Raw genomic sequence first — 26,908 nt, 5'->3', positions numbered from 1 at the left:
TTGCATGTCATGGAGCAATCCAGGAATTGAATGTTCATGAATTGTTAATTGAAAGTCAGTTGGAGGCAGTGTGTTAGCTAGATCCCTTCAACATAGTTCTTGAATTAACCCAGGAATTGACCAGTCCATGTAAATTGGATCTAAGAATATCCTTCATCAAAACTTGTCTCCACAGAATCCAGATTTTTAAGAATAACAGATACATCCCCTTCCCCCTGATCCTTTCAATGTATATTTTTGTGCAAGATAATTTTCCATGTGATTTTTAAATAGGGAGTAACTGTTGCTTGTTACCAAACTATTCATTATACTGCCAGCTGAGTCAGCCATGTGAACAAAATGTTTTTCATTATTGACTGCTTTAGCTTGGAGTCTTGACTGCTTTCCATTTCTGATTCCAGAAGATCAATATAGACTGTAGTTGCTATCAGTATGTGCATGATGCGTCACAGAATGTGAATGGAATTTGACAAACCTGGACCAGGTTAGCTCCACCCTCTATCAAAATACTGCTTCCAACAGTGCATGAACTACACATTATGGGGTTAGAACCATAGCAGAGGCAGCTGAGATGTATCCTAAGTTACACATCTGAACCACACTGGACTTTGAAGTCCTATTTCTTTGTGGGACTTTACATGAGACCATCTTTGAATTTTGTCAGGATGCTGCTGCCAGGTTGGTAGCAGGACCATCTTATTGCCAGCATATTACCCCTCGCTAAGGTGACTGGACCGGCTGCCTGTATGCTACTTGGCCAGGTTTAATGCTTTGGTACTTATTTACAGAGCTGTACAGAAGCTCAAGACCAGACTGCTTAAGAGATGTCCTGGTTCCATACCTTCTCATTTGGTTGCTGTGCTCATAAGGAGATAGCTTCCTGGTGGTGCCCAAGATTTGGGGAGGGGGGGCAGTTAACAATGGCTCCAAATAGACTTTTTTGTATCCTAATGATCACTAGGCATCCTAATTAGACAGGCATCTTCTGATTTTTCAGCACCTGGTTTTTCAGTTTCCAGCAAGCATTCCCAGGAAGGTAATCTTGATTTTACTACTGTATGTAGTAATGATTTCTACATCACTTAAATGTTTCTTTTAAGGCAAGTAATTCAGAAATACAGTAAAATTAATATTAGGAGAAAACTGTCAAAGACTTCATAAAGGAAATCTTAGAATAAACCGCTCTGCCATGACATTAAGAACAGTTTAGAAGCACCTAGCCCTAACCCTAACCCTAACCCTAACCCTGCAGGGTTAGAGTTGAGTTCCATTCCTAATGCTGCCTAGACCACCATAAGCTTTTAGTGGAGCTGGTATTTTAAACTACTTTAATGTATTTGAAGTGCAGGGTCTACATGGTCAAAGTAAATAAGCACATGAATTAATTCATTCAGTGCTTAAGGGTGCCCATAACGTTCCAAACTCCAAAAATACTAGCCTATGGGGGCCTTCTACAGAAGGTGGGAAGAGTGCGGAGGTAGTGGTCACCTCTGTGTTCCTCCCACGCTGCAGTGCAGGCAGGTGACCAAATCTGGCCGTGCAGCAGGGGCACGTGGGAGCAGGAGGCCAAAGTGCTGAGCGCCGTTTGCAGCCAATCTCTGCTTTAACAGTTCCAAGTGACAGCCTACAGGATTCCACGGCTTTGTGTCTTGCTGGAGGTTAACAGCTGAGTGTCATGGCAGATGAATTCGATTAATGGACTTATTGGCCAGAATTCAGACAAGCACCCAGCAGGATTTCTTTAAAAAAAGTTTGTTCTTCAAACAGTAACATAGAAACAGAGCGAGTCAGAAGGGGTCTCCCGGGCCATCTAGTCTGACCTCCCGCACCAGCCAGCTCCGCTCACAACATGCCCACCATGAATAGCATGAGTGCAAATGCACAAAAGTAGTTAAACTGTTGGGACCGGGACTTTGAGATTCAGGCTCTAATTTTCTCTCGGCCATGAAGCTCGCTGGGTGACTGTGGGTGAGTCAGTCACTGCCTCTCAGCCTAACCGACCTCCCAGGGTTATTAGGAGCACAAAATGGAGAGGGGGGCCACGTTGGCAGCCTTGGGTTCCTCAGAGGAAAATCCATGGGATATAAATTTGATTGAATGTAAATTAAATAAATGAGTAAATTTATTATCACATCCCCCCTCCCAATGTCTAAAGTGGCTTGGTTTGTGGCATAGGCAGCTGTTGCAGAAAAGTGAGTTCAGAACACAGGTGACTGCATGGGCATTCTGAAAGCATCCTGCAACCAGTGTTCCAGAAAAAATAAGGTGAACTGAGCTTGCTTTTAAAAAGCAAGTGGAGGAATGTCTGTACTTACATGTTGCTGCCTGAAGCCTGCTTTCCTGCATCTATGTATCTGGCCTTTAGATGGCCCGAGTTAATCCATCCACTTCACTGACAATAACTGTGTTGCCCTGGCTACCTTCTGCTTTTTTCTTTCAGATCTTTACATAATATACTGTGCGACACAGGATTGAAAGCAAGGGCGCGGACCTTGCCTCTTAACCTGGCTCTGTCATGGTAAGCACACAAATTCTTTCAGGACTGAGAAAGACAAAGCAGGTTGAAACATGTGTTGGCTGGGGAGTGGCAGCTGTTCAGTACACCCAGCAGATTTTAAATCTCAGCAGAGGGATTCTAGTCCCTTTGGAAGACAGCCTTGTCTGGTACAAGCAAGGCTTGGTAAAGCAGCATGCTGCCCAACTGGGTGCAGTGGTGCCCAGCAGCCCATTCCAGCCAAAGGTCTGAGCTGGGGATTGGCAGCTGTTATGCGCGCCACCCTGGAAACTGCAGCCGGAACAAACTGAGAAGCCCCAGGAGGCATTTTGCTTCTTGGTCCTGAGTCAAGAAAGGGGCTTTTGCTGCAACAGCATAGCTGCTGAGCCCTCCCAGGGTCCAGAATGCCAAAATGACATCATTTGGCACAGCTGAAACGCCATTTTGGCACATTCTGACCATAATTCAACTCTGTATTTAACAATACTGTCCATGGGGTTTTCATGGCAAGGATATTGGAGTGGGTTGCCGTTCCCTTCTGCAGTGGATCACGTTTTGTCAGTCTTGGGTGCCTCTGCAAGACATAGCTCATAGCGTCATTGTGCTATGCAAGCCCCTTCGCCGCGGCCAGAAAAGACCCTCACGTTGGAAAAGATTGAAGGCAAATGGAGAAGGGGGTGGCAGAGGAAGAGATGGTTAGATAGTGTCACAGATGAATTGGGTGAACTCTGGGAAACAGTGAAGGACAGGAGGGCCTGGCATGCTGTGGTCCATTTGGTTGCAAACAGTTGGGCATGACTGTGCGACTGAACAACAACAATGTAATAATAATGGGGTTTAAATTCCATTCAACACCGCTTTCAAATTCATCCTGGAGGGGATCATCTTTTGAATGCAGTTCTTCCGCAAAATGGCTTTTGTTATCCTTCCACCTTGATGGCTCCTGAAAAAAGCATCTCTGGTGTCACCTGATGCCATGAAGAGAGGGGCTGGTGGCTTGTGCGTTGCACTTCTCTTTTCTGTGCTCAAATCCCCCTGGTCCTGCTTCCCCTCATGGAACATGCCTCCCTCCTTTCATGGGCTTTTACTACACTAACCCCCATCACGATTTTTCAGAAAGAACAATTCTGCGACCCCTAGGCTGTTTTATGGATGTTATAGGAAGCTGCCGATCATCTCCGCCATGCTTAAAGACAGAGCTACAAGCAGAGAGGAGGAGGTTGGTTCATGGCCTCCCCCCCACACTTCTAGCCACCCTGGAGCGGTTCTCTTGCAAGGATCCAGCTGTAACCTTGCCAGACAGGGAGAAGAGGGGTCGCTGGGGGGCAGGAGGGAAGTGAGGAGGATGCACCGCAAAGTTCTATTCCCCTCCCTCCACAGAAGTCATTTAGCTACTTATGGAAGCTTAAACAGAAGTATGGAGGCAAAATTGCCTCATCCTCATCTTGTCTGATTCTTGCCAGCAAGGCACAGGGAAGGTGGAGGGCTCTGAACCTGGAGCCCCCTCTCTATTGGAAATGGAACCTGTCTGATTGTGCTCTGATTCTGGGAATATTTGACATTTAGCCATTGATCAAATGACTTATTTAATGGCCAGATCTCCCCCATCTGTGTGGAAACAAAGCAGACAACGTGCAGGGGAGTCTTCTTGCATTCTCCTGCCAGCCCAAACTAATGTTCATAGAGTAGATACAGTAGGGGGCATCAGGTTTACAATGTGCAGCTATGGTTGTTTTGAATAACCAGGTATTCCTTGAAATGGATCTATAAAACTTCTGAGCCATCAGAAAGGTTGTAACTCTGCTGAAATCAATGGGATGGTCTGTTTCTTAGGATGAAGAGACTCAGCACAGCCTCGAATGCATCCAAGCTAATCAGATCTTCCCCAGAAAGCAGCTGATCCGTGAGGATGAGGATCTTCAGGTAGTCACCTGACTGTTCTTTCCTCTCAGGGCAACGACATGCGGGCAGCCCTGATTATGCTGCTTCTTTCAGGCAGCAAAAATTAAATGTGCTTGATTGAGCTCAACTTGTGGAATTGTAATTCAAACCTTGTGGCTGTCTTTGTGAGCTTGTTAAGAAAAAATATGTAAAAGCTAGAGGCTGAATTGGAGGTTGTCCTGCAAACGCATTAGCTGTTAATGTTGACTTGGGTGAATCACTTACTTCTAAGAACCTTTATCTCTTCCTCCTTTCCGCCTTATTAGAACGAATTCATCACTAGGGCAATGGACATGAAAATCCAGGATTTCCTTGCTTTTGTCAGCCCTTTGGAATTATTTATAATTTAGTGGGAAATTCCTGTACAAATAGCCCCAAAGGTTGTCCCCCAGTCAAATTTCTGCCAAGTTTCATACCAGACAGAGCTGAAAGTTCCAACTTGAGATCTTCCTCCTCCTGCTGCTGGAGTTCTGATAGTTTGGGCAAGCTTCCGTTCCTGTGTGAGCCCTTGCTTGAGGTGGATGGCAGTTCACAGCCCTTACACAGTCTGGACCATGAACGAAGACTTTGATTGCAGCCTCCTGCTGTGCCCATGTTGTTTCATCCAGGTGAACAGTGTGGTGGCAGCTTCTGGCACAGCTGCAGCGAAGACCTGCTCTGGCAGCTACTTAGCACAGAGCTTCCTGTGGGTTTGCTATTGCAGGCCCGATATTGGCATTTGAGGTGTGAGTTCTTGGCTGTGAGATGTTGCCATCTGCTTTTGAATAAAACCGAGTGCTTCACCCACACTGCAGGTCCCATTCCCTGAACTTCATGGAGAGAGCACAGAGTATGTAGGCCGCGCGGAGGATGCCATCGTAGCACTTTCCAACTACAGGTTTCACATCAAATTTAAGGAGTCCACTGTGAACGTAAGTCTTCATTTCTGCCTTCTCTGTTAGGAAGATGTTGCTGATGTTGTAGATGGGAAAATGCCTCTCTTTAAATCATGGGGCGCATAGCATGGTTTCTACATTAGAGCAAACAAGGACCTGGAGTTGAGCACTTTGTTCCTCTCCCTGCAGCTATTCTCAGGATTTAGCTAATATGGTTCCTTTTTCAGATCCCAGCTTTCCTCAATAGCTCATCTTGGTTGCTTTAACACCCTTGATGTACCAGTTTTTGACAAAGTGTATGGTTGTACACTAGATGGACAGTGGCAGGTCTTTGGTCTCTGCTGCTTGCTTCTCCATTTGGTAATCATATGCTGTTACACTTGCTTTTGTTTGGGACAACTGAGTTGCAGGTTTGAGTCATACGGCTGTTGTTGCCAAGGATGTTTTATAGTGGGAGTTCCCTATCAATGTCATTTCAGCCTTGGGGACCCAATGGCAACAGGTAATAGAATAGGCATGTTCAGTCCCCAAGGCTGAAATGAACAGTAGACAAGTCCATATAAATTCTGTCCTTAGTGAAGAGCACCCAGCCCAGAACTGGTAGGGCACTTAATTGCCTAGGAAATAATGAAGAGCCCTTGTGACTTTAGGTGGGAGGCAAGGTTTCCTGTGATTTTCTGCTGCTGTAGAGGCAGCTGTTCCCTTTCCCACATATGGCATGCAGTGATCCTCATTTCATGAGTGCTGCCACCATTGTTCTATGGCTCAAAAGAGATTCCATGAGAAAAATTCCCTGGCAACTCCTTACTGTGTGTGCTAATATAGTTGAGTAATCTGAATTTTAAAGTGGTGTTGCAGTTTAATAAATTAATATGCTTGATGAGAACTAGAAGTGCTTCTGTATAACTTTAGTTTTTGATACGCACACACAGATGCACACTCAGGTAGCTTTTGTGTCATTCACTCAGTTGGCAAGTTGAAACAGTTCTCTTGTTCACAGCTGCAGACCTCACCTGCTATCTCATATAATGTTTGTTCTGCTTCGCAGCTCATCCCCAGCTGTGAGTCATGTGGAAGCTATGTTAGTGAGATGAAACAGAATTAAAGCACCTCTTGTACTCCCATAACCACATCTAGATTGCATGTTAATCCTAATCAATCAGCACAAGTAAACCCTGAAATATTAAGATGCTCCAGAATATGTGCCTTCGTTTTCACTGAAGTAGAAATGCTACTGAAATACACAGTGCTCTAAAGGGCTGTTAATTTTTATCCTTGCACATGTTTCTCCATGGATCTAGTGAAGGTAGTGAAATGTTTGCTGATTTAATCCCTGTAACCCCAGATGATGTGAAATGTTGACATTTTGTTTGTGTGCTTTTGAAACTAAAAGTCAGGTTCCCCCTTCATGTTACACACATCCCATCATTCAAGTTTGTATGCAAGTCAGCTAGGCAGAATAGGGTGAATCCCAGTTGAGATTATGTAGACTCTTCCTTCTGGTTTTATCCTAATTTTGTTCTTTGTTCACAATTCAATAGAGTGTCCATAAATATGCTGCTTATGAGATCTCAGTAAGTAGAATGGTGTTGCTATTTAACATTTTTACTTGCTGCACCTTGGCTTGGACCAAAATAAACTTGGGCTGTCCGTTGCTCACCTTGCAAAATTGTAGGAGCTGTAATGCATGAGGCCTTTTGACTGCATTGATAAAATTCATGGATCATATAACAAGAGGAACTTGATGTTCCCTGTTGGAAAACTAAAACAAAAGACTCAGCAGACCAAGCAATAAGCAGATGGAATAGTAACTTTTGAGAAGTGTTAACACATCCATCCAAGGGATTGTTTGTTCACTCAACAGAAATATTTTCTGGGCACATCTAACCTAAATTCCCAGACTGATCTGCTGGTTGGCCCTTGTTAAGGAAAGTGTTCAAATTGGTGCATTTGGAAAAATAGAAGAATGTTTCCAGGTGGCTTCAAAAGCTACAGGTTTGAATTGGGACTTCTTGTAAATTAGTCTTGGATATGGAACATCAGCATTTAAAGGATCAGATGTAAGAAGTATAACACAATGAGTCTTCTCCTCTTTGATTCAATTTTTGGATTTTCACACCTATACTAAAAGACAATCATTTATTTATGCCAATGTTAGCTCTTATCACCTTCAGTCTATAGCAAATTTGGAAATGTGGCAAGATTCTAATATCTAGGGAAGACTGTTTATTTCATTAAAAGGAACTGGAATGCTTGGAGATTGCCCTCTGTAAAATGATGCTGGTGGGTCTGAATAGCTTTGCATGCTCACTAAATGCAAGCAAAAAGACAGGATTATCTTTACCTTATTAGTGCCCTGCTGTCAGATTCAACAGAGAGCTGTTTGGGGGCTGAACTAATTGCATGGTGTGTCTTGATTTGTGTTCTTGAGCATGAATATTGGTCAGGGAAAGCTATTTTAATGGAGGAAAAGGCTACATTGGAATGAGGACTGAGAAGTGAAATTTACAAGGCATAGTGAGGCAGAATACTTGACAAAAAGACCGACATAAATGGGCATGATCATTTGTCTTGTATAGGAAGTAAGTAGGCCACTCTCCATAGAGGATAACATGGAAGGCTATATTTAATAAAGAAGGCTTTTTCAGAAGGAAAGTGGAACAGATGGAGGCAAGGAACTGGTGAAAAATGAGGGGGTAGTAGGAAACATCTGTTTGAGCTAATAAGAAGTGAAGAAGTAGAGGTTTTCAAATGAGAGTCAGGATAAGGAAATGTAACCTGCACAGATTAAAATCTGGAAAGTGTTAATACCATTCACATCTCTGAGGCAGTCACATTTTCTTAAGAACTTTTGGTAGGGGATTTTTTTGGGGGCAGGGGGCAAATCCTTAAAATCCATGCATAAATATTTATCAGGTCACCTGTACTTTTTTGCTGCCCTTGGACATTTCAAAAAGGCCCATGGAGGAAGACTTATTTTGCAGAAGGTAGCTGGTAGTTTGTCAGCAAGGCATGCTGCTGCAGTCACTTCTTACATGCAGGAAGCTGGGTAAGGAAAAGGCCTATAGCAGGAGAACAAGGGCATGAGGAAAGCCTCAGACCTGAAAGGGAGCTCGGTAAATTTGGTTACTTGGCTTTCCAGAGAAAATTCTGAAATCTCTTGGTAATTCTGCAGCTCTTTTCAGCCTGTTGCAGAATTGCTGCCAGCCTTCCTCCTGATACGGCCCAGCTCTTTGCTTGCACAGCTGGTGTGCCACCACGGCTTGGTTTTGCTGGCTCTTCCTACTGGACATTCTGCTCCACCAGTCCTTCATTGCTTGGCACTTCTTCCTCTTGGGAACAACCCGCAAGCCACCCATCACTGTTATAACTGGGTCCATATATTATGCTGATTGCCTGGTGGGTGTAGTACGAAATACACTGCACCTTCCACGTGGTGTTAACACGGCAGCAGATGCTGGGCAAGGTTGGATTCTGCCTCCTGCAGGTTATCCTTGGGTGTGGTGGCTTGTTTATAGGTTGTAAATTGAAGGTTGCTCTTGCAGAAAGCAGTGCTACATTTGGGGATACCGATGCCGGTTTCCGGGTTGTGAAGGGCAGGTTATCTCCTCTTAGCAGTGTGAAGAGAGACTTTCTTTCTCATAGGAGTGAATGAATGGCCAGCATGGAACCAAGTAGGACAGGGATGTGCTTGTTCGTTACACAGAGGAAACAGGAGGAGAGCACCAGATGGGAAGCCTTGCATGCTCAGATCACAGAGCTGGAGGCGTGTGTGCATGTCTGGTGTAGTTCCCTGTTCCTATAAGCTCCAGTGCAAATGTCATAAACATAAAATGTATTTTGACCGGTGCAGATACATGTCTTTTTCCTACAAGTTTGTTAAACTTTGCACGTCCGATAAGGTGGAACCCTGGTCCGCAAAAGGTTATGTTATACTAAAGTTGTTAGTCCCTAAGGTGCAGAACCGTTGTTTTAGCCTCAAGAGACAAACCTGGCTGCATTTAAATGTTTGTGCTTTGGATGGTAGCTAACCTCTAAAATTACTTTCTTTCACCAAAGGGGAAAGAAAGGGGAAGGGTCTTAGAGCAAAACTGGAGGAGTCTGCCCTTGTTTAACACAGAGTGCCTCTTCATATGGCAAGCAAATAAGAAGGAAAAACAGTCACTATGAATAATATATCTGAGGTCTTGAACTATCGAATAAATCCTTGCGATAAATATTGAAAAACTCTATGTCGGTTTCCTTCAGTAAGGTCATCTAATCTTTTAATCATAGGTTCCATTACAGCTTATAGAAAGTGTTGAATGCCGAGATATATTTCAGCTTCACTTGACTTGTAAAGACTGCAAAATTACCAGGTATGTATGTATGTATGTATGTATGTACGGTTTATCTTGTCAGCTGGATATAGTACATTATGCAAGCAAACATGACCTCCCCTGAAGTTGAATATCAATGTCCTTTTTTTTTATAATTATGGATTACACCTAAGGGCAACTCCCCACACTTGTCTAAATTGTACAAAGAGAATGTTGGCAATCAAGCCCAGCTGTTTTAATTTCTCAGCTGAAAGCATCCAAATGCTGGTGGTTGATGAATTATATGCTGTCTGGCACCAGTACATGGGAGTCCTTGCATGTGAGCTGAGATTAAAAGGGAAGTTCCTCACAATTAATTCCTGTTGTTTGTAACTTCTGGAGGACTTCCCAAGACATGTCGGTTAGTCTGTCCCACTAGATGACAGGTAGGGTCCAATAAAAGAAGTCCTTTCCAGAGGGAAGAGCTACCCATCCTCCTCATGATGGACTGGAAAAGTCAGGAGCATCACCAACTTCACTGTCAAACTTAGGCTTCATCACCATGAAAATTAGAATTAAGTGCCCCAAACATAGAAGGCACCAGTTCAAGTCAAACCAAGGCAACAAAACAGTAACAGACAAGAGAGAGGGTTAAACCAGGGTAGAGGAAGAGCAACCTATCATCCCTCACATGCACAGCAGGGGCAGAAGCTTATGAGGAATAAAATGGCTACATCAGCTACCAGGAGTGGTTGAAAGCTCTCCAGAAGATAAATAAAGAAAGCAGGAATTCATGGTAAGAAACTTCCCTGTCTCCTGTATCTTCTGGAGGTTGTTGCCAGATCTTTGGGATATACTGGAGTCATACAATCCCCAGGGAAGGACTGAGGTGTTCTCTTCACTCAACATGTACCTGCTGCAAAACCCACCTTCCAAAAACAGCATCCATTAAGAAGACAGATTAAGTGCCTGGCAAAGATATGCAAAGAAATTTAAGTGGCTACTTGGCATATTTTGTCCATAGAGACATTACCACTACACTGGCCACCAGCAGGAGGGAATGTGCCATAATCCCAGGGAGAGGGCAACTTCCCAGCAGCTGATTAGCCAGGACAATCCACTCCCTTATCCACCTGGAAATGGTAGAAATAGAAACTATCCTACTGGAAGAACAACTCCTGTAACCTGCAAACAAGGCTCTGGTTTCCTGGAGGGACACCATCCTATCCAGACAAAAGTGACTTAAGCATGCCTAATTTGTTCCTGGGAATGAACAAGCTTGGGACAAAAAGAAAGGAGAACTCCTGTTGCCAGCAAAAAAGCAAATTGATCTTGAGCAGAAAGGTGAGATCAGTTCCTAGCATCACCTCATCCTGATTGTATTTTCATCAAGTTTGGGATCCAAGGACAGCACCCCCAGTGCCAAATTTCTTCTAGCAGAAGTGGTTGCCACCCAAAAAGAGCACAGTTTTAAAAATCTGTTTTTTTTTTTAAGAGAACAGGTAGACATAAAAAACAGTAGGGGCCAATTCAGATTGCATGTGAGGGAAGGTAAGAGGCTAAGAAGGGCAGCTGAAGATGAGGTTGGGGTGATGTTTCTGCCTCTGGCTTTTCAGCTGGAAGTGGGAAGAAAAACTGGGCAGGGATTCTGTCAAAAACGTTGAAAAGCTACTGCTAAGTCCCACAAAGATCCTGTTGCCAGGCAGGGCCGGTCTGGGAAAGTTGGATAGCTCCTCCTCACAAAGAAGATACTTTTGATGGGATCCTTCTGTTGCCCTCCCAGAAGATACTGGGGAAGGGCTCCCTTAGTTTTTGTGGCTGTTCTCACATGTGGGGGAGATTGCCTTCCACTTCCACCATTTAAATGCGAATTTAAATGTTGTCCTCCCACATTCTTTTCAGTGCTGTTCTTCTCAGCCCCATTTCTCTTTTTGCCATCATGGTCCCATTTGCCCACTGAGTTGTTAAATCCTATTCCTCTGTGGAAAACCCACGTGAATACGCTGGATTTTGCAGCACTACATCTAATGCGATAACGCCTTGGGTACGCAGATGAAATCATGATGGCAAGAGCAAATCAACCTCATTGGAAAACGCTCTGCTACATGTCTAGATGTGTGTGCAGGCCATGTAAGTTAGGACAGAGAAGAGGAAATCCCCCCATCTGTGGCACACCTCTAGAATACGTCTGGTAACTGTGGCACAAGTCATATGAAGGTTTATGCAAAAAACCTCAAGGGATTAGAAATGGCTCTCCTCAAGGTAGCCTTACTACAGTTTGTGTCAGGTCATTTGTCCAACCCCGCCCCCCCGAGCATCATACAACCTTTGAAGCATATTAGCATTGTTTTCTCTTCTCTGGTCTTCTTTGAAGCTGATCTTTCATTGACTTTGTGACCTGGATCTGTCTGAAAGGAGTCTAATGGAATTTTATCTGATGTGGAACTTCCTTGTTTGTTTTTGTTTTTAAACAGGTGTCAGTTCTCTACCTTTGAGCAGTGTCAGGAATGGCTTAAGCGACTGAACAATGCCATCCGCCCTCCTGCAAAGATAGAGGACCTCTTTTCATTTGCTTACCATGCCTGGTGTATGGAGGTGTATGCTAGTGAAAAAGAGCAGCATGGAGATCTGTGCCGGCCAGGTATAGTCCAGAGTGGTGGATTTTTGCCTATGGAAACCTTAGAACCAAGGAAAGCAAGCACCACTACCCAGATAGACTCCTGGGTATGTGCTGTCCACTCTTCCCCGCCAGGCACAGCTTTGCAGCCAGTCTGGAGAAATGAACTTCTTCTAGAGGCAGTTGCACAAACAGCTTGATGATGTCACAGTATCTCACAGCCAACCAGCCAGAATGAAGGAAGCGTGTTCTGTCCTCATTCTTAATGGGTCAACACTTTTCCCTCAACTTGTATATCTATCCCCTTGAACAATCATTGAAAGGGAGGGAGGGCTTTGTGGAGGACAAAGCCCCCCCACTTGTGCCTTGGCTCTGCTATTCATGGCCACGCACGACACATATCTTCATGTCTAATGTGCATATCTAATGTCAGCTTCATATCAAAGCAGACTTATAATACGAATGTCGTTTTACCCGTTGCAAGTGGCAATTGATGGCGACAGCTCTTTCAGCAGAGCAGTATCTTGACTGCAAGCTCAATTTCCCAACAGAGAGTTTATAAAAATGGAACATGGATGAGGACAGCTGTCATGATACTTTCCAGTGTGCTTTCCTATTGAGAAGTTTGGATTAGTCACAGATGGAAACTTGATGGCATCTTAATCATGATCTGCAGCCTGTGAGTGTCGCCCAGCTTCTCCTGCCACCCCAGTTCTGCTGCTGGATCTGCAAGAAGTGCTGCAACTGGTGGAGGCCAGCCTGGAAATGAGGAAGAGCTCAGCAGGCCCAGAGTGTGTGCAAGCCGACGCAAGTGTTAGCCGGCACTTGCTGGCAACTGGCCATAAAAGAGGGAATTCGCCTCAGACATCCAGAGCTGGGGATGAGCGTGGCTAGTGGAAGCGCCGGGGGATCGGTCAAAGGGGCTTGCAAAAAAGCTTTGTTCTCCTTCACACACCTGTGCAGCACCTGCATTTGGGAAGATTTTCCTAGCTAAATCTAAGGCCAGACTTTCCCCTGAGGAAAGATGAGGCCTCGTTGTGCTAGACAATAAGACTTGGCAAGGACCTGGGATCTTTTAATATCTGTCTCAGTGGACTGTGCCTGGGAATTACTCAAGTAAATCCCCATGAGGTCCCCTGGGCCTCTCTTCTGAAGGAGGGCTGTGGATCAGGGTAGTCAGGCACTAGACACATAGGAATTCATAGAACGCGCGCTATTTGCAATGGCCAAGCTTCTGTTCAAATAATACAAAAGGATCTCCAGAATTATGTAGTCCAAACTGTAAAGGCTGCAATGAATGCTCAAGGTCTACCTGAAGAGCAGAAGAAAATTTGAGTCCTGCTGCAAGGAAGAAAAGCCAGTATCTTCAGGTCACTTTCAGGAAACTGTACAAGCAACTGCTTCATATTTCAGATGATGACTGCAGGAAAAAATAGCAGACCAGACTACATACCTATATTTTACACAGCTTGAGACTTGGATCGATAAGAGTTTTGCCACTGCATAGCAAATGCTGAAAATCAGAAGTGTGACCCACAGTGAAAGTTTCTCCCATGTACAAGGCCCAGCCCCAGGCATTGGTCAGAGAAGGAGCAGCTGGAGATGCAAGCAGCTCTTGACTCCAGCTACCAGTTGCCCAGGACTGGAGAGCAGAGGGGACATGCTCAGGTCCGGCCATCAGTCAGAGGGCCAAGGGATGTGTGTTACCCACCTTGGGAATCATGGGGGTGTGCAAAGCAAACAGGATATGGACCAGGAGGGGTGGTCATTACAGTCTGGAATCATTTAAATGAAGCAGTCGTCCTTTGATTGTCTGGAACCCAGGTAAAATTACTAGCCCTGCTCTCTGAAGTTATTTCAACATTTTATACTTTCCCAGTCATTGAACCTTTGGGGCCTTAAGCAGGCAAAAATTATGAAGCGTTGGGCATCCAACGGTGTATCCTTGGCCTTTTGGCTATTTGTTTACAAGTTGTGTCTTTTGCTGAAAGCAGCTCATTATCGGATGGCTGTCAGGGCTAATAATGCTACCAGGGTCTTCATGGTTTTTTCATGGTGCGGATGAGTAAAAGAGGTTTGCGCTTGCCTCCTTCCGTCCGTCCGTCCGTCCTTCCTTCCTGAGGGTGGCTGCACACTATGGACTGTACAAAACAGACATGTTAACTAGGGGTCCCTGCATGTCTCATTCTGATACCTAGGAGAACACGTCACTTCAAGGTTTAAAAATGAGGTGGAGCGGATGGGTTTTGATATGAACAACGCCTGGAGGATCTCCAATATCAATGAGAAGTACAAGTAAGTTCCATGGATGCTTGCAGAGAGCTGCTGTCGGGTAAGTGCTGAGCCCCGATTGAGGCAGGCCCTTCTGAGCCTTGCTGTAACGGGATCCTGGTGCGGATCCTGGCACTACTTGTAGCTGAGAGGGTGGGCCTTCTTAACCTTCAAGGGTGCAGAAGCTGGAGAGGTAGAACTCTGCACGCGACTGCCACTGTGCCATTCATAAGCCGGGCACTGCAGAGATGGCTGCTCACACGGCTCACTGTCGCCTAGCCGCAGAGGGCTGCGAAGACTTCCGGACCGACGACATAGTCCTCTCCAGTCTTGCTGTCTACTCTGTACTGAGCTGGGAATAACGCACAGCCGCAAGCTTGGGGTGCCCAAGGTCCAGGGCCATGCCTGGAATTTTGGGGGCCGCTGGTGAATGCTAAATTACGAGGCTGCTTTGTGCTTGTGAAGACAAAGGAGTGTGGGATAGAAAAGGGCAAGGCAGGGATGCGAAAGTAGTGGCAGAGCTCATAGTGTTCACACATTTTTCTCGTATTTGATGCCATTGTAGACTAAACTATAGTGATCATTTTCAGATAGGAAGGCATGTGTGCCTGTAGGAGGCATGAGGGCAACTTCCTGCTCCACTTGGATGATCTCCCCCCTCCCCCCGCAGGCTAAGCAACATCAACTCTTCTGTGAGAAAGAAGGCGCATGGGGAATAGGAGCAGGCAGCTGGGGGGACATCAGGCCTGATCCAGTTGGACTGACCTCCCCCCCCTCGCCCCGCACGCACACAGGAGATGAGAAAGGAGGCAAGGCCGTCCCCCCAGCTGCACTGACAGTTGCATTTTTTCCTCTTCCCTCTCCATCCCTTTTCCTTGTGTGTTGCATCATTTTACATTATAAGCTTGCAGGCAAGGGCAGCCCCTCCCCTCCCTTTTTTCTTTTCTGCGGTTTGATTGTGAGCTGCTCTGGAAGATGTGATTTGGCTGCAGAGCCAGATTAAAATACCTCAAATAAATAACTGTGCCCACAGCCTGTTGAAATAATGTTCGGGCACTGGACAGCGATTCATGTAAGAACTGTGCCCTTTATGTAAACATATCAAACTTACACTATTTGTGGAGTAATACACAGTGATCATTTTCAGGTATTGAGGGGGGGACACTGAAAATGGCAGAAGACACAGTAATTTGCATGACAAATAGTTGTTAGGATCCTTCAGGTTACGTATTTCTATTAGAATGGTATGCATTTGGTGTTTTTATGAAAAAGCGTAAGTTATATGAGTCGCTGTAGAATTTACCAAGCTCAGTCTGCTCCTCGTGTGAAATAGCACATCCCTGGATATCTGATCACTATGTTGTAGTCTACAGATGATATAAACTTGGAGCTTAAATTCAAGGAATGACAGCATGCTGGAAATGCACCAGCATGTCTTGCTATATCTAGCAAAAGAGAAGGGCTTAATTTTATTGCCTTCGCACCTTTCATTTTCTCTTGTTGCAAGTGCCTAAACAGACTGATCTGACTTGCACAATTGTGGCATATTTAATAAACCATGCTGATTTGTTGATTCTGTGGTGTAGATTTCTCTAATACCCTTGTTGGTGCCACTTACCATGTCACCCCTAATCTGGAAGCAAGGTTTGTTTGAGGGGGAGCAACCCTGAAACAAACCATGGGTTGTTACTCAGTTATTTGGGGATTGTACCCCTCCCCGCAACAAACTGTGCTATCTGGGTTCAGACAACACAGCAAGCTGCACCAGTAATTAGGATAACCTGGCTGGCATGTGAGCAGCACATGCGCTGCAGTTGTGCAGATTGGTTCCCTCTATCTAGGAAATGTATGTTGCATCTATAAATGAATGAATTAGAAACACAGAAATGGAGTGAGTCGGAAGGGGTCTCCTGGGCCATCTAGTCTGACCCCTGGCTCTGCTCATGGCGTGCTTACCATGTGCAGGAGAAGTTGTGGAGGCGAATCTGAGGTGGCTACAAAGGCCTGCTTTGTTTCTCCAGGATCTTCATCTGTTAACATGCTTGTTCTTCCAAATAGGCTCTGTAGCAGCTATCCCCAAGAGCTCCTCGTTCCTGCCTGGATCACAGACAAAGAACTGGAGAGTGTGGCAGGCTTCCGATCTTGGAAACGCATCCCTGCCGTGGTTTATAGGTAAGCCCTCTACTACAGCAACCTCCTGTCACGAGGATGGCTGCTAACGTTTGTTTTGTTTTAATTTTATTTCTTTTTTAAGTCATTGGGCCACATCCGGTTCTTGGGCCCAGAGTAGGATTGTGCCGGCACTGGGAAATCTGGCTCACTTGAGTTTAGTGGATTTCCTGTCCACTTCTAAGCTGATGACTGGAAGTGGACCAAGGTGAGACATTTTCATGGACTTCTGTTTCTGAGATGGGCAGTGATTTGTGCATCTTTTAAAAGGCTCAGGAAATGTTCACAACTTGCACTAGAACTGTGTAACTCTGGGCTTCCAGTGTTGCCCAACTTGTAAAATTTACGTACATTTCCTTACCATTTAATGCAAATATGCAAATTCTGGCCCACCTCACCGATGGAGGTCTGCAAACTGGCTCAACACACAGTGCAGTAAGTTGGCACCAGTGTAGGGAAAATGAACTGGAATCCAAGGGACTGGAGCATGAAAATCTGTCAGCTCGTCACCCCAATAGATTCCTTGCACATCCCTACTCCAGTTTCAGAACTGCCACAGGTGAATTTCTACTTTGCCTTCCTTTGGGCCACGGAGCACCAAATCCTCAGCATTCATCTGCAAGCCAAGCTGCCCGGGACTTCTTTTGCTATAAGGCAGAGTCCCTCCAGAAAAGGCAAGAATGATCAGTTGGAAATGGGGTTACTGCATTTGTCAAAAAGGACACCCTCACCTTGAGACCCTGTGCCTGTGAGTGTGAATCCCGGGAAGAGGTTCCTGAAAGAGTATGGTTACATGGGAATAAAAAGGTGTGGGACAAATATGGCAAACTGAAATAAAAATAACCTTAGGGTACTGCTTAACTAGGAGTGAGATACTTTCTAGTTGGCATAGAAAAAGCAAAGCTAGCTGTGCTGGTCCTAATGAAAAAAATACAAAAATCCACTGTTCAGTTCGGTGCCTTTATTTGGACTGACCAAACTGCCAGAAAAGAGTTTTCAAGCATTCGAGTTCTCCAGGATGCTACATCAGGCTAGATGGAAGAAAAACCGGGGGGTGGGGGGTGGGGGGGAGAGGCAAAAGGGAGAAAGATTAGGCCAGATGTTGTTGCGACTTCGTCTCAGACTCCTTGCGGATAGTCTGCACATCTCTGAGACTAAGTCTTAAGTCGCAGGCCTCACAGCAATGGCATCTGCCTAATCACTTTTGCCCTCCTTCCCCTGGTCTGCTTCTTGTACCGTCTGGCTCACTGAGGAGTCCTGAAGGACTGAAAAGCTTTCAGACTCCTTTGTGGCATTTTGGTTAGTACTAATAAAGGTATTGTCTAACCAGATTGTCCTGCTGGTATTCAGAAGCTCAAAACAAATGCGTTCTCTCCTTTTAGGCTCCTTCTCCTCTCCCTCACCCGTCTTGTCATTTTCCTTACATTTGCCAGTGGAGTCCCTGTATTTCCACTGCCGGGGAATTGCATCAGTGCAACCCAGTTTCATCCCACTTCTGCCGCAGAGTGCAATTTGGCATTCAGCAGTCTGGCCCTAGACACGGAGGCACGTACGTGTTTGCTGTCACGTCTCAGTTTCTTACAAAGGAGTCAGGCCAATTAAGCCAGCAAGGAGCCGGGCTTTCCTCCTTGACTATGATAATTTTGGGGTGTGTCACATAATTTGGGACACTGAATTTTGTGTAATCAGAAATGTACTTTGATTCAGTTGTTAGGCTTTTCCAAAATTTAATACTTTTTGGAAACACCACATCTGAAATATCATGCAAACTATTTAATTTTCAGGCATACTTTTCCAAATTGCGAATGTATAAGCAGGTTGTTGCCTTGAATGAAACAGTAAAAGATTGGCCTTCCCCATGCAGGAAGAGGTGCAGAGCACTTGCTCCTGTCTCACTTTGCATGGAGGGAAGAGTTTCTCTGTGCAGAGATACACAGAGCAGCAGTTCCGTGATGTTGTCTGCCCAGAAAAACTCCCCTGTGATGCCAGGGGATGGGGCTTTGGGAGGCAGGGTTCGCCCTCTGACATCACCCATTCCCTAAGGAATGAGCCTGACAAGATCCAGACAGGAGCTAAAACTGTTCCCCACCTCTGTTCTAGATGTTGCAAATATGAAAATCACTGGAATTATTTTTGCATCAGAAGTTTCTGCTTTTAAGGCTTCCATTTTCTTAGTAACAGTAATTAAAGTAACTGTCTGTAGCGGAAGCTAGTCCCTGCTCCCATTTGAAGAATTTCTCCTTTTCCAAGGAAGAACTGAGTGTTCCTGTTTGTCACTGAGCAGCACTGCTGCCAGCTTCTACTTTGGGGAAGGTGCTTGGATTCAGACGGGTTACTAAACAAGGGTTTCATCTTGCAGAAATGGATGTGTATCCACTTCCAAATTACTGCTGCAGTTTGGAAATAACATTCCTGCAGTGTACCAAGAACCTTTATAATGATGCAGTGTTGCAGTTGCCCACACGGACTGGCTTTGGACACACGGGTTATGTAAAACTGTAGATGTGCTTCCCTGGTTGCTCATTCTAAACAAAAGGCATCTCGAAAATACTGAAGTTGCTGATCAGCATTCGCATCAGCTGCTGATTGCTGATCTCTCTTTAGGAATCAACTAGCAGCCTTCCAGTTCTAGACATCTCTGCTCCGCAGGCATTTTGCCCGAGTCAACAAAAGTGGATTCAGTTCCTGACCTGGAATAAGTGGTCATCGATCCATTGGTTCGACTATTTTGAAACCTGCTTCTTCATGGGTCCCACACAGATCTATTTTAAACTTGATCTCTGATTTCTTTTGTAACTGAACTTCCCTTACAGCCATCAATTCAAACAGCAAATGTTGAATATTGTTCCATGGGGCATGAGAAAAGATGAACCACTTACAGAATTCTCCAGTGGGCCAGCAATTTCTAGGCCATGCACCGCTCTTTTTCTAGCACTGCCTGCAGCATGGCTCCTGTTCAGATGGCTGCAGTTCGCTGTTCCATTTCTGTTTCCTGGATAGGCACCAGAGCAATGGGGCAGTAATTTCGCGTTGTGGGCAGCCCGAGGTCAGCTGGTGGGGCTGGAGGAATGCTGATGATGAACATCTCGTCCAGTCAGTGGCCAAAGCGTGCGCTTCAGATTCAAAGTCTAACACCAGTAAACTAGTAAATGGAAACTGTTCAAGGGACTTCTCCAATGGAGGGGACTTCTCTGATGTGGAATTTGGTAAGTTTGGTAATGTGTCGGCTTTTGAAATGCAGCATGCCACTTCTTATTGGATTTCAAATGGCAAACTTCCACTGATGTTTCACAGGCAGGAATTCAACTTTTTCCTGCCGTGTGACTGATACAGGGATGCCCCTGCCAGCCGCTGCAGTTCTGCACAGTGAAATGGTTGGATTTAAGCAGCTGAAGTGTGCAGCTCTGTAGCTCCAGCAGAGAATATGTCTACTGCCTTTATAAGCTGCCAAAGCATAGACACTTAAGTTGTATAAAATTGGTTTTCAGTTGGAAGTCGTGATAGGAAAGAGGAAATGAAGCAAATTCAGGCACTTCCTCTTTGGTATTCTCACCAAATAGCCACATGGCTTAGTTGCTGCAGGATGTAATTTGGGCAACGGAGGCACGGAAGGGAACGTGGTTCCAGGCCAGTGAAGTGGACCTGTCTCTGGCCAGGCGGAATCAGCTGCTGTTGGTGGTGAAGGAAATGGGGCTTCCGGCTGCACTTCTTTCAGACACCAGGTCTTGTCCTAGATGTACACGTGGCCATGCAGAAGATGCCTTGCAACCAGTGGGCTGCCCGTGACCTTGCATGAACCAGGGGTGCACCCACTGCAGGTGCCATGCAATCTTCTGTCACTTTCTGTGCAGACGGCTGCATCTTCACTGGTCCCACCTCTTTTCCCCAGTTGACCTTCTGGGCATTGGGAGGAGAGACCACCGTTCTAGGAGTGATGGGAGTCCCGGGGTCTATCCTTCTCCCTTCTCCAAGCAATCCTGAAGCGGTCGGATCACTGCTGTACTGCTGCTAATGGTGGAAAGAAGCAGTTGAGCTCCCTTGGGCAGGAGGAGACCCCCAGCAACCCCAGGGCTGCCCTTGCCTTCTCTGTCTGAATGTGAACTGCTGGGTGCATCTCTGGGCCCATGAAGGTTGTGCACCCCAGCATCAGTGGTTCTGGTTGGTCAACTGCTACATAATAATGTGCCCGTTCTTCTCTTTCCTCCCTGAGATTCTTCCATTTCCAATGCATCAGGGGCAGAAAGTTTAGCCATCCAGCCCCAGAAACTTCTGATCTTAGACGCACGTTCCTACACAGCTGCAGTAGCAAACAGGGCCAAAGGAGGAGGCTGTGAATGCCCAGGTAAGTCACAGGGCTCTGCTCCACACCTTCGCACAGGGCCGGTTTATGTACACACGGAGGAGTGAGCAGATTGATATCTTGCCTAAACTGAATTGGGCTACTTAGACTTGTGCTAGTCGAGAAACCACCCTGAGTGAGAGAAGGAGGTTAGGAAGTAGGGGTGTCCCCTAAACGGTAGAAAGCCAGAAAGTGCACTAGCTTAGAACAGAGTAGCCAAGTGCCTGCCTGCACATTAGACCAAGCCTCCAAGGCAGCATTTTATGGCTCCCAAAGGCCCTGCCTGATTTAAATTGGAAGTTTGATTTAAAGGACAGGAAAGGCAGGCAGGCAGGCAGGCAGGCAGGCTGTTTTACATTAAGAACAAAGAAACCCTAAGATGTCGCGGTCACAGTAGTTTAGCATTATGGTCCCAAGCCACAACTAGTCTTGGGCCCATCCATTTCTCCCTTTTTGCAGTTTGTGACAAACTGCACTTTCCTGTTTCATCGGAAAAGGAAGATTCAGATCTATCTCAACCCACGAAGGAGAAGTATTGCATTCCCTCTCTTCACACGAGGGAAAAGGGAAGGAGAGGGTTGGCAAGGCCCCGTCTGAAGCCCTGGAGAGCGGCTGCCAGTCAGAGCCAGGGGGAATAGAGAGCTGGTGGTTGGAGGCTTTGCCCCTGTGCACCACTTTGATTCCCCTCCATAATTCAAAGTCTGTCAGACACCCATTGGAAAGGCCACGAAGCCGTGAAGAGGGGTGGCCCAGGAGAGCTGATGCCACAAGAAGTGGCTGGCCCCACAGATGCCACGGGGCTCTCTGCTGTTCTCCTGAGCTCATCAGCCCAGCAGGACTGGCCCAGGGCGCGTGTGCTGTGCTTCCCTGCACATTTCAGAAACTGCGCAGCATTCCCAGGAGAGGCCCTTCTCACCAGTGAGGCCTAAGGGTGCGCCAGCATCGGACGAAGGTCACATTTAGTCCAGCATTCTTTGCAGACAGGGACCCCCCCCCCCAAGCAGGACATGGGGGCAGTGGCACCATCCTACCCAAGCTCCCCAGCATACTGCCTCTGATACAGGAGGCTGGACATAGCTGCCAGGACTAGTGGCTATTGATCCTTCTCTCCACGTGTTTCTCTAACATTCTTTTAAAGGCATCCGAATTGGAGCTGTTACTGCACCTTGAGGCAAGCAGTTTCGTGGTCCATGACTGTACACTCACGATGCCCTACTGACCCTGATCGTTCAGAAGGGTCAGAGCACAGCACAGTCTGCATAACCCTCTGCTCCCCCCTCAGGGGGCATCCTGACTGCACCAATACGTCAGGATCATTAGTTTCTTTAAACACTTCCACATGTGCCAAAAAACAATCAGCTCTGCAATCTTAGGACCACGTTAGGCGCTGGAACTTCCTCCACATCGAGCAGCCGGAGGGTGCAGCACAACCAGAATGCCCTCAGCGAGAGCAGCTGCTGCCCAGCAGCGGCACATGGGGGCCGGGCAGAAAACGATGCCCCTGCACACGTTGCTGCAGGCAGGACGGGAGCGGGGGCTGTGTCCAAACGGCCCAAGGCCTGCTGCCCCTCCGCTCCCCCATCGCGCCCATGTTGCCGGCTCGGGGAGGGCGGGAGTGCCACGGTTCCATTTGCCGGGGATACCGCTGGACTTCAATCTGCTTTGACAGACGGGAGCTCTTGTTTCCAGTACCGGTCTAGCTGTTAAACAAGTTCATCTGTTTTCTTTAGACAATGTTCGAATGACTCCCTCTATTCTGCCACAACAATCACCCTTTGTGATCGTGTTTGGAGTGCTGGAGAACCTCTAAAGGCCAGAGGAGGCGGGCAGGGCTGTGGTGTGGAGCTCAGGCCGCAGCTGCCACCGGCTTGTTTCCACAGCAGAGCTGCTCTGTTCATTTCGTCCCTGCCTTGTTTGAAGTGCCTTCCTTCTGCTTCTGCTTTTTCACAGAGTATTATCCAAACTGTGAAGTCATGTTCATGGGAATGGCAAACATCCACTCTATTCGAAAGAGCTTTCAGTCACTGCGGCTGCTCTGCACGCAAATGCCAGACCCAGGAAAGTAAGTGACCCATACAGATTCCTACTCTCTTTCCCTTCACAGTAATAGCCTGGGATGTGTTTAAAATTTCAGTCCTCTGCCATCCTTTTGTAATGAAGCACGTAGTTGAGCCTTCACAGCTGTTTTATATAGAAATGATTTTTGTCTTAGACAATCCTGGTTGTTAAATGACACCTAACACACTGGTGTTGGAAAAGCAACCAAAGGGCAAAGTTGGTCTCATTCTGTCTTTTAGTACAAACGCTTGTGAGGACGTGCTCTCGAGTGTTCCTTTGTGGTACTCCACTTCTATCCACGAAAACTTCTAAGTGTTCTAGTTCTGCCTTTCTCTCAAAGTCACACATGATTCCTCTTAAAACACCTGCATGGGCAGCCCTGGAGCTCTGGGCATGCAGCCCACATGCAACCAGAACAGGCTGGTTCCAGAGACCCAGCAGGGGCGCCAGAGGAGCCAGCTCCCGGATACACAGCATTGCTGCAGCTTTGGGCCTGCCTTTTAGAAACAGGAGATCAGCTTGAGTTGATTAAGAGAAGCCGTCCAGAGACCCGCAACGTTTTGGACAGGGTTGTTGTTAGTCGCGAAGTCGTGTCCGACCCATCGCGACCCCATGGACAACATTCCTCCAGGCTCTCCTGTCCTCCACCATCTCCCGGAGTCCACCTAAGCCCACACCAGCTGCTTCAGTGACTCCATCCAGCCACCTCATATTCTGTTGCCCCCTTCTTCTTTTGCCATCCATTGTTCCCAGCATTATTGGACAGGGTAAAAATACCCAAATAAATAAGTAAGTAAGTAAGTAAGAGCATGAGAAGTAAAAGTGACGCAAAGCAGATCTATTCATGCTCAGGCCATTTGTATCTCGCCCCTCAGGGTGGTGGACTCTGGCTGTCCCTCCTCCTGGGTCCCAGAAGCACTGCCCTGAGAGGATGACCAGCAGCTGGGCAGCCGTGTCTCGCTGGGGCAAATCTAGCCCTCTGTCCACTCAGGCCAGCTCAGGATGCCCGTCCCATACTGCAGGAGTGGGCAGCCTCCTCCAGCCCAAAGCAAAACTTAGTTTCAGAGAATCCCTTGATAGTCACACTTGACCAGTGGGCAAAGCCAGAAGGAAAAATGAAGGGGCACACACACAGCCTGCCCGCCCCGCCCCCCGCAAATACCAGTATATAGTAGATTAAAGCTTTGACTGCCAGTAACTAAGCCTTAAGAGAGGAATGCCGACATTTTAGAATGGGGAAAATCTCAAAAGCCACAGTACAGCATTCCAAGACCCGGAATCTGAACTGGAAGAAGTGGCAAGATTAGAATGCTTAGCTGAATTGCCAAGGCCAACTAACTACAAGATAAGCTGAGCAACTGGTGAAAAGCAGACCACCTCTGATTCAGTGGGAGTCACTGCAGAACAGAAGGGGAGCCGGGTAACTTAATCAGCCCAGTGGTCAGATGAGCAGACCAAGCACTCCTGCTGTCTGGCCCACAAACCTCCCTGAGGGTGGAGCCAGTTCCTTTAGTGGGGAAGGGAGGAGGCAGATTCCATTTGGCATCAACTTCTGGCTTGGGCAGAATCAGTTAGAAGGTTTGTTAACTTGATGAATGTGTCTTGCTAATGACCTTTATGTTGCTCTCTTTGTATCACAAAGCGAATCCTGGCTGGCCAGCTTTAATGCAATAGAAGACTATAGTTAGTAGCCTCTCCTCTTGATCTTCCAGGAAGGAAAAAGGAGGGAGGTGGGGGAGAGAGATGCAACAGAAATCACAAAAAGTGGGCAGCCAGGGTCAAAGGGGTGGCTCTAGGTGAAGAGAGCATGCCCCCCCCCCACCGAAATGTCAAAGAGCTGAATTTGGCACACGGGCCTGAGACTTCTACTTCGTTGGATCTGTCTGGCAAGGAACATCATGGTGCCTTCCATGGAATCCATGCACACTGCAAATAAGGGGCTTTTAAATTTAATTTTACACGTAACACCTGCCAACTCAGGAATGCTCCCCAGGAGGCAGCCAGCACTTGCATGCCCTGCACACTGTAGGGCAGGAATGTGGGGAGCAGTGAGGACCTTTTGGAGAAGCTTTGGAGCCATTTTTGATCTGCCAGTTAAGGAACTCCAGATACGTGCTTGAGACACCCCAGGCTTTCTAGGAACAGAAATGGAAAGAAACCCTCTAGCATTCTGTGTGGCTTCTTGCTGTGGATGAAAAAGAGACACCCTTCTGGTGCCGCTGTAACAGGAATTTAATTTGCTCAGCCTACAAGCTTCAGTTTAATGGGATGAAAGACGTCAAACTATTCTTGCTTGTTGATCTGCAGCTGGCTGTCAGCACTGGAAAGCACCAGGTGGCTGCAGCATCTGTCCGTGCTTCTGAAATCGGCACTGCTGGTGGTTCATGCGGTGGACAGAGACCAGCGACCCGTCCTAGTCCATTGCTCGGATGGCTGGGACCGGACTCCACAGATAGTGGCTCTGGCCAAGCTGCTGCTGGATCCGTATTACAGGACCATTGAGGTTTGTGACCAAAGGCAGGGGAAACAGGGTGATGGGGGCGGGGGGCGGCAAAGGGCCTTGAATGGAAGGCGTTGGGGTGGCAGCTTTGCATTCATGCGATTTTTTCCCTTCCTGTAGTCCAACCCTAGAACTTTAAAAGAAAATGGATTTAATGCTGGAATAAGATGTTAGGCTGATGCCTAAGAGAAATGGCAGTCCGTCTCCCAGACTGCAGCCTGAGGCAAGGATGGATTTGGGTGCTGCTAAGGAAGGCCAAGTGGGATGCAGATGCCCATTTGGCTCTTGGGATGCCACCCGTGGGAAGCTCTTCTTCACAAGCCTCTTAGAGTCAAGTGGGCTCAGCACTTGTTCATGTTGGTGGAGTTTTCACAAGAGACCTTCCTAGCAGAGGTTTCGCCCCAGATGCCGAGGGTGAAGCGATGTGGTTGGCTCTTGTGGCAAAAGGATGGGCTACCTGTGAATTTCATTGCATGCACTCTGCTTGCCCCAGGGTTTCCAGGTGCTAGTGGAGATCGAGTGGCTGGATTTTGGCCATAAATTTGCCGATCGTTGTGGCCACGGTGAGAATTCGGACGACCTGAATGAACGCTGCCCCGTGTTTTTGCAGTGGCTCGATTGTGTCCATCAGCTCCAGAGGCAATTCCCCTGCTCTTTCGAGTTTAACGAAGCATTCCTTGTGAGTTGAGTGCTTTTTCACATGGCTTTTAAATCAGCAGAAATAATAAGTTGAACACTTCCCTGTGCACCTTCAGTAGCTAACTTGTCCGAATGCTGGGTTTTCCCAGCACATGTGTAAAAGACCAACACGGCACATTCTGTATCATTGCTTACACTGTGAATTGATCCCATTCAAGTAAATATTTCTGCCAGTGACTGGACTAGCCGGAGTGCAGCTTCCGTCATGGGGTGTCTTCTCCCTTTGGCTCACCTGCCCCCCTATTAGGAGAGTAAGAGGACTCTCATATTCTGCGCCTCCGCTGAGGCAGCCCGTAAAGGTGTTGCACAGAGTGGGTTTTGCAGCGGGGGCACGGCGGATGGGATAGTGGCTGCGTGGGCTCCTCTGAGGAGACCTGCCACTTACGGGAGAGTAACGCACTGATGCTGAGGGCTGCCGTTTTGCCTGTCCTGCAAGCGGAGCACATGCTTCGCACTCAGCAGTCCCGGGTTCAGTCTCTGGCACCTCCACTTGCAAGGACTCCGACTGAAGGGCTAAGACCAGCCCCTGCCTGGGACCGCAGGGAACTGCTGCCCCTCAGAATCTCCACCACTGGACCAGGTGGACCAGTGGCTTCCTTGGAGCATGGTAGGTTCGGAACTCCGTATTGTTCGTCTCCAGTGACGAG

The 26,908-nt window shown here is 47.0% G+C and overlaps 1 protein-coding gene across 18 annotated transcripts in view; it reads left to right on the top strand.

The window, feature by feature from the left end:
- MTMR3 (myotubularin related protein 3) overlaps positions 1 to 26,908 on the top strand; it is a 64,398-nt gene that overhangs the window by 21,128 nt on the left and 16,362 nt on the right. For 7 of the 18 annotated variants that reach the window (XM_044448989.1, XM_044448984.1, XM_044448978.1 and 4 more), the window contains exons 3-16: positions 2,441 to 2,518; positions 3,611 to 3,713; positions 4,328 to 4,417; positions 5,230 to 5,346; positions 6,852 to 6,884; positions 9,586 to 9,668; positions 12,083 to 12,249; positions 14,424 to 14,520; positions 16,555 to 16,668; positions 19,666 to 19,871; positions 20,876 to 21,007; positions 22,955 to 23,066; positions 25,370 to 25,565; positions 26,056 to 26,241. In XM_044448989.1, the coding sequence (XP_044304924.1) occupies positions 3,678 to 3,713; positions 4,328 to 4,417; positions 5,230 to 5,346; positions 6,852 to 6,884; positions 9,586 to 9,668; positions 12,083 to 12,249; positions 14,424 to 14,520; positions 16,555 to 16,668; positions 19,666 to 19,871; positions 20,876 to 21,007; positions 22,955 to 23,066; positions 25,370 to 25,565; positions 26,056 to 26,241 (1,569 nt within the window). In that variant the 5' untranslated portion in view covers positions 2,441 to 2,518; positions 3,611 to 3,677. Of the gene's footprint in view, positions 1 to 401; positions 485 to 1,017; positions 1,037 to 2,440; positions 2,519 to 3,610; positions 3,714 to 4,327; positions 4,418 to 5,229; positions 5,347 to 6,851; positions 6,885 to 9,585; positions 9,669 to 12,082; positions 12,250 to 14,423; positions 14,521 to 16,554; positions 16,669 to 19,665; positions 19,872 to 20,875; positions 21,008 to 22,954; positions 23,067 to 25,369; positions 25,566 to 26,055; positions 26,242 to 26,908 lie in introns of those variants that run through there. The other 11 variants (XM_044448992.1, XM_044448990.1, XM_044448985.1 and 8 more) reach the window with 8 other exon arrangements.

This window comes from Varanus komodoensis, unplaced genomic scaffold, assembly GCF_004798865.1.
Source record: "Varanus komodoensis strain SLA01 unplaced genomic scaffold, ASM479886v1 scaffold56, whole genome shotgun sequence".
Lineage (NCBI taxonomy): Eukaryota > Metazoa > Chordata > Lepidosauria > Squamata > Varanidae > Varanus > Varanus komodoensis.
The sequence above is the reverse complement of the archived record's forward strand: the minus strand, read 5'-3'. Positions and strand labels throughout refer to the sequence as shown.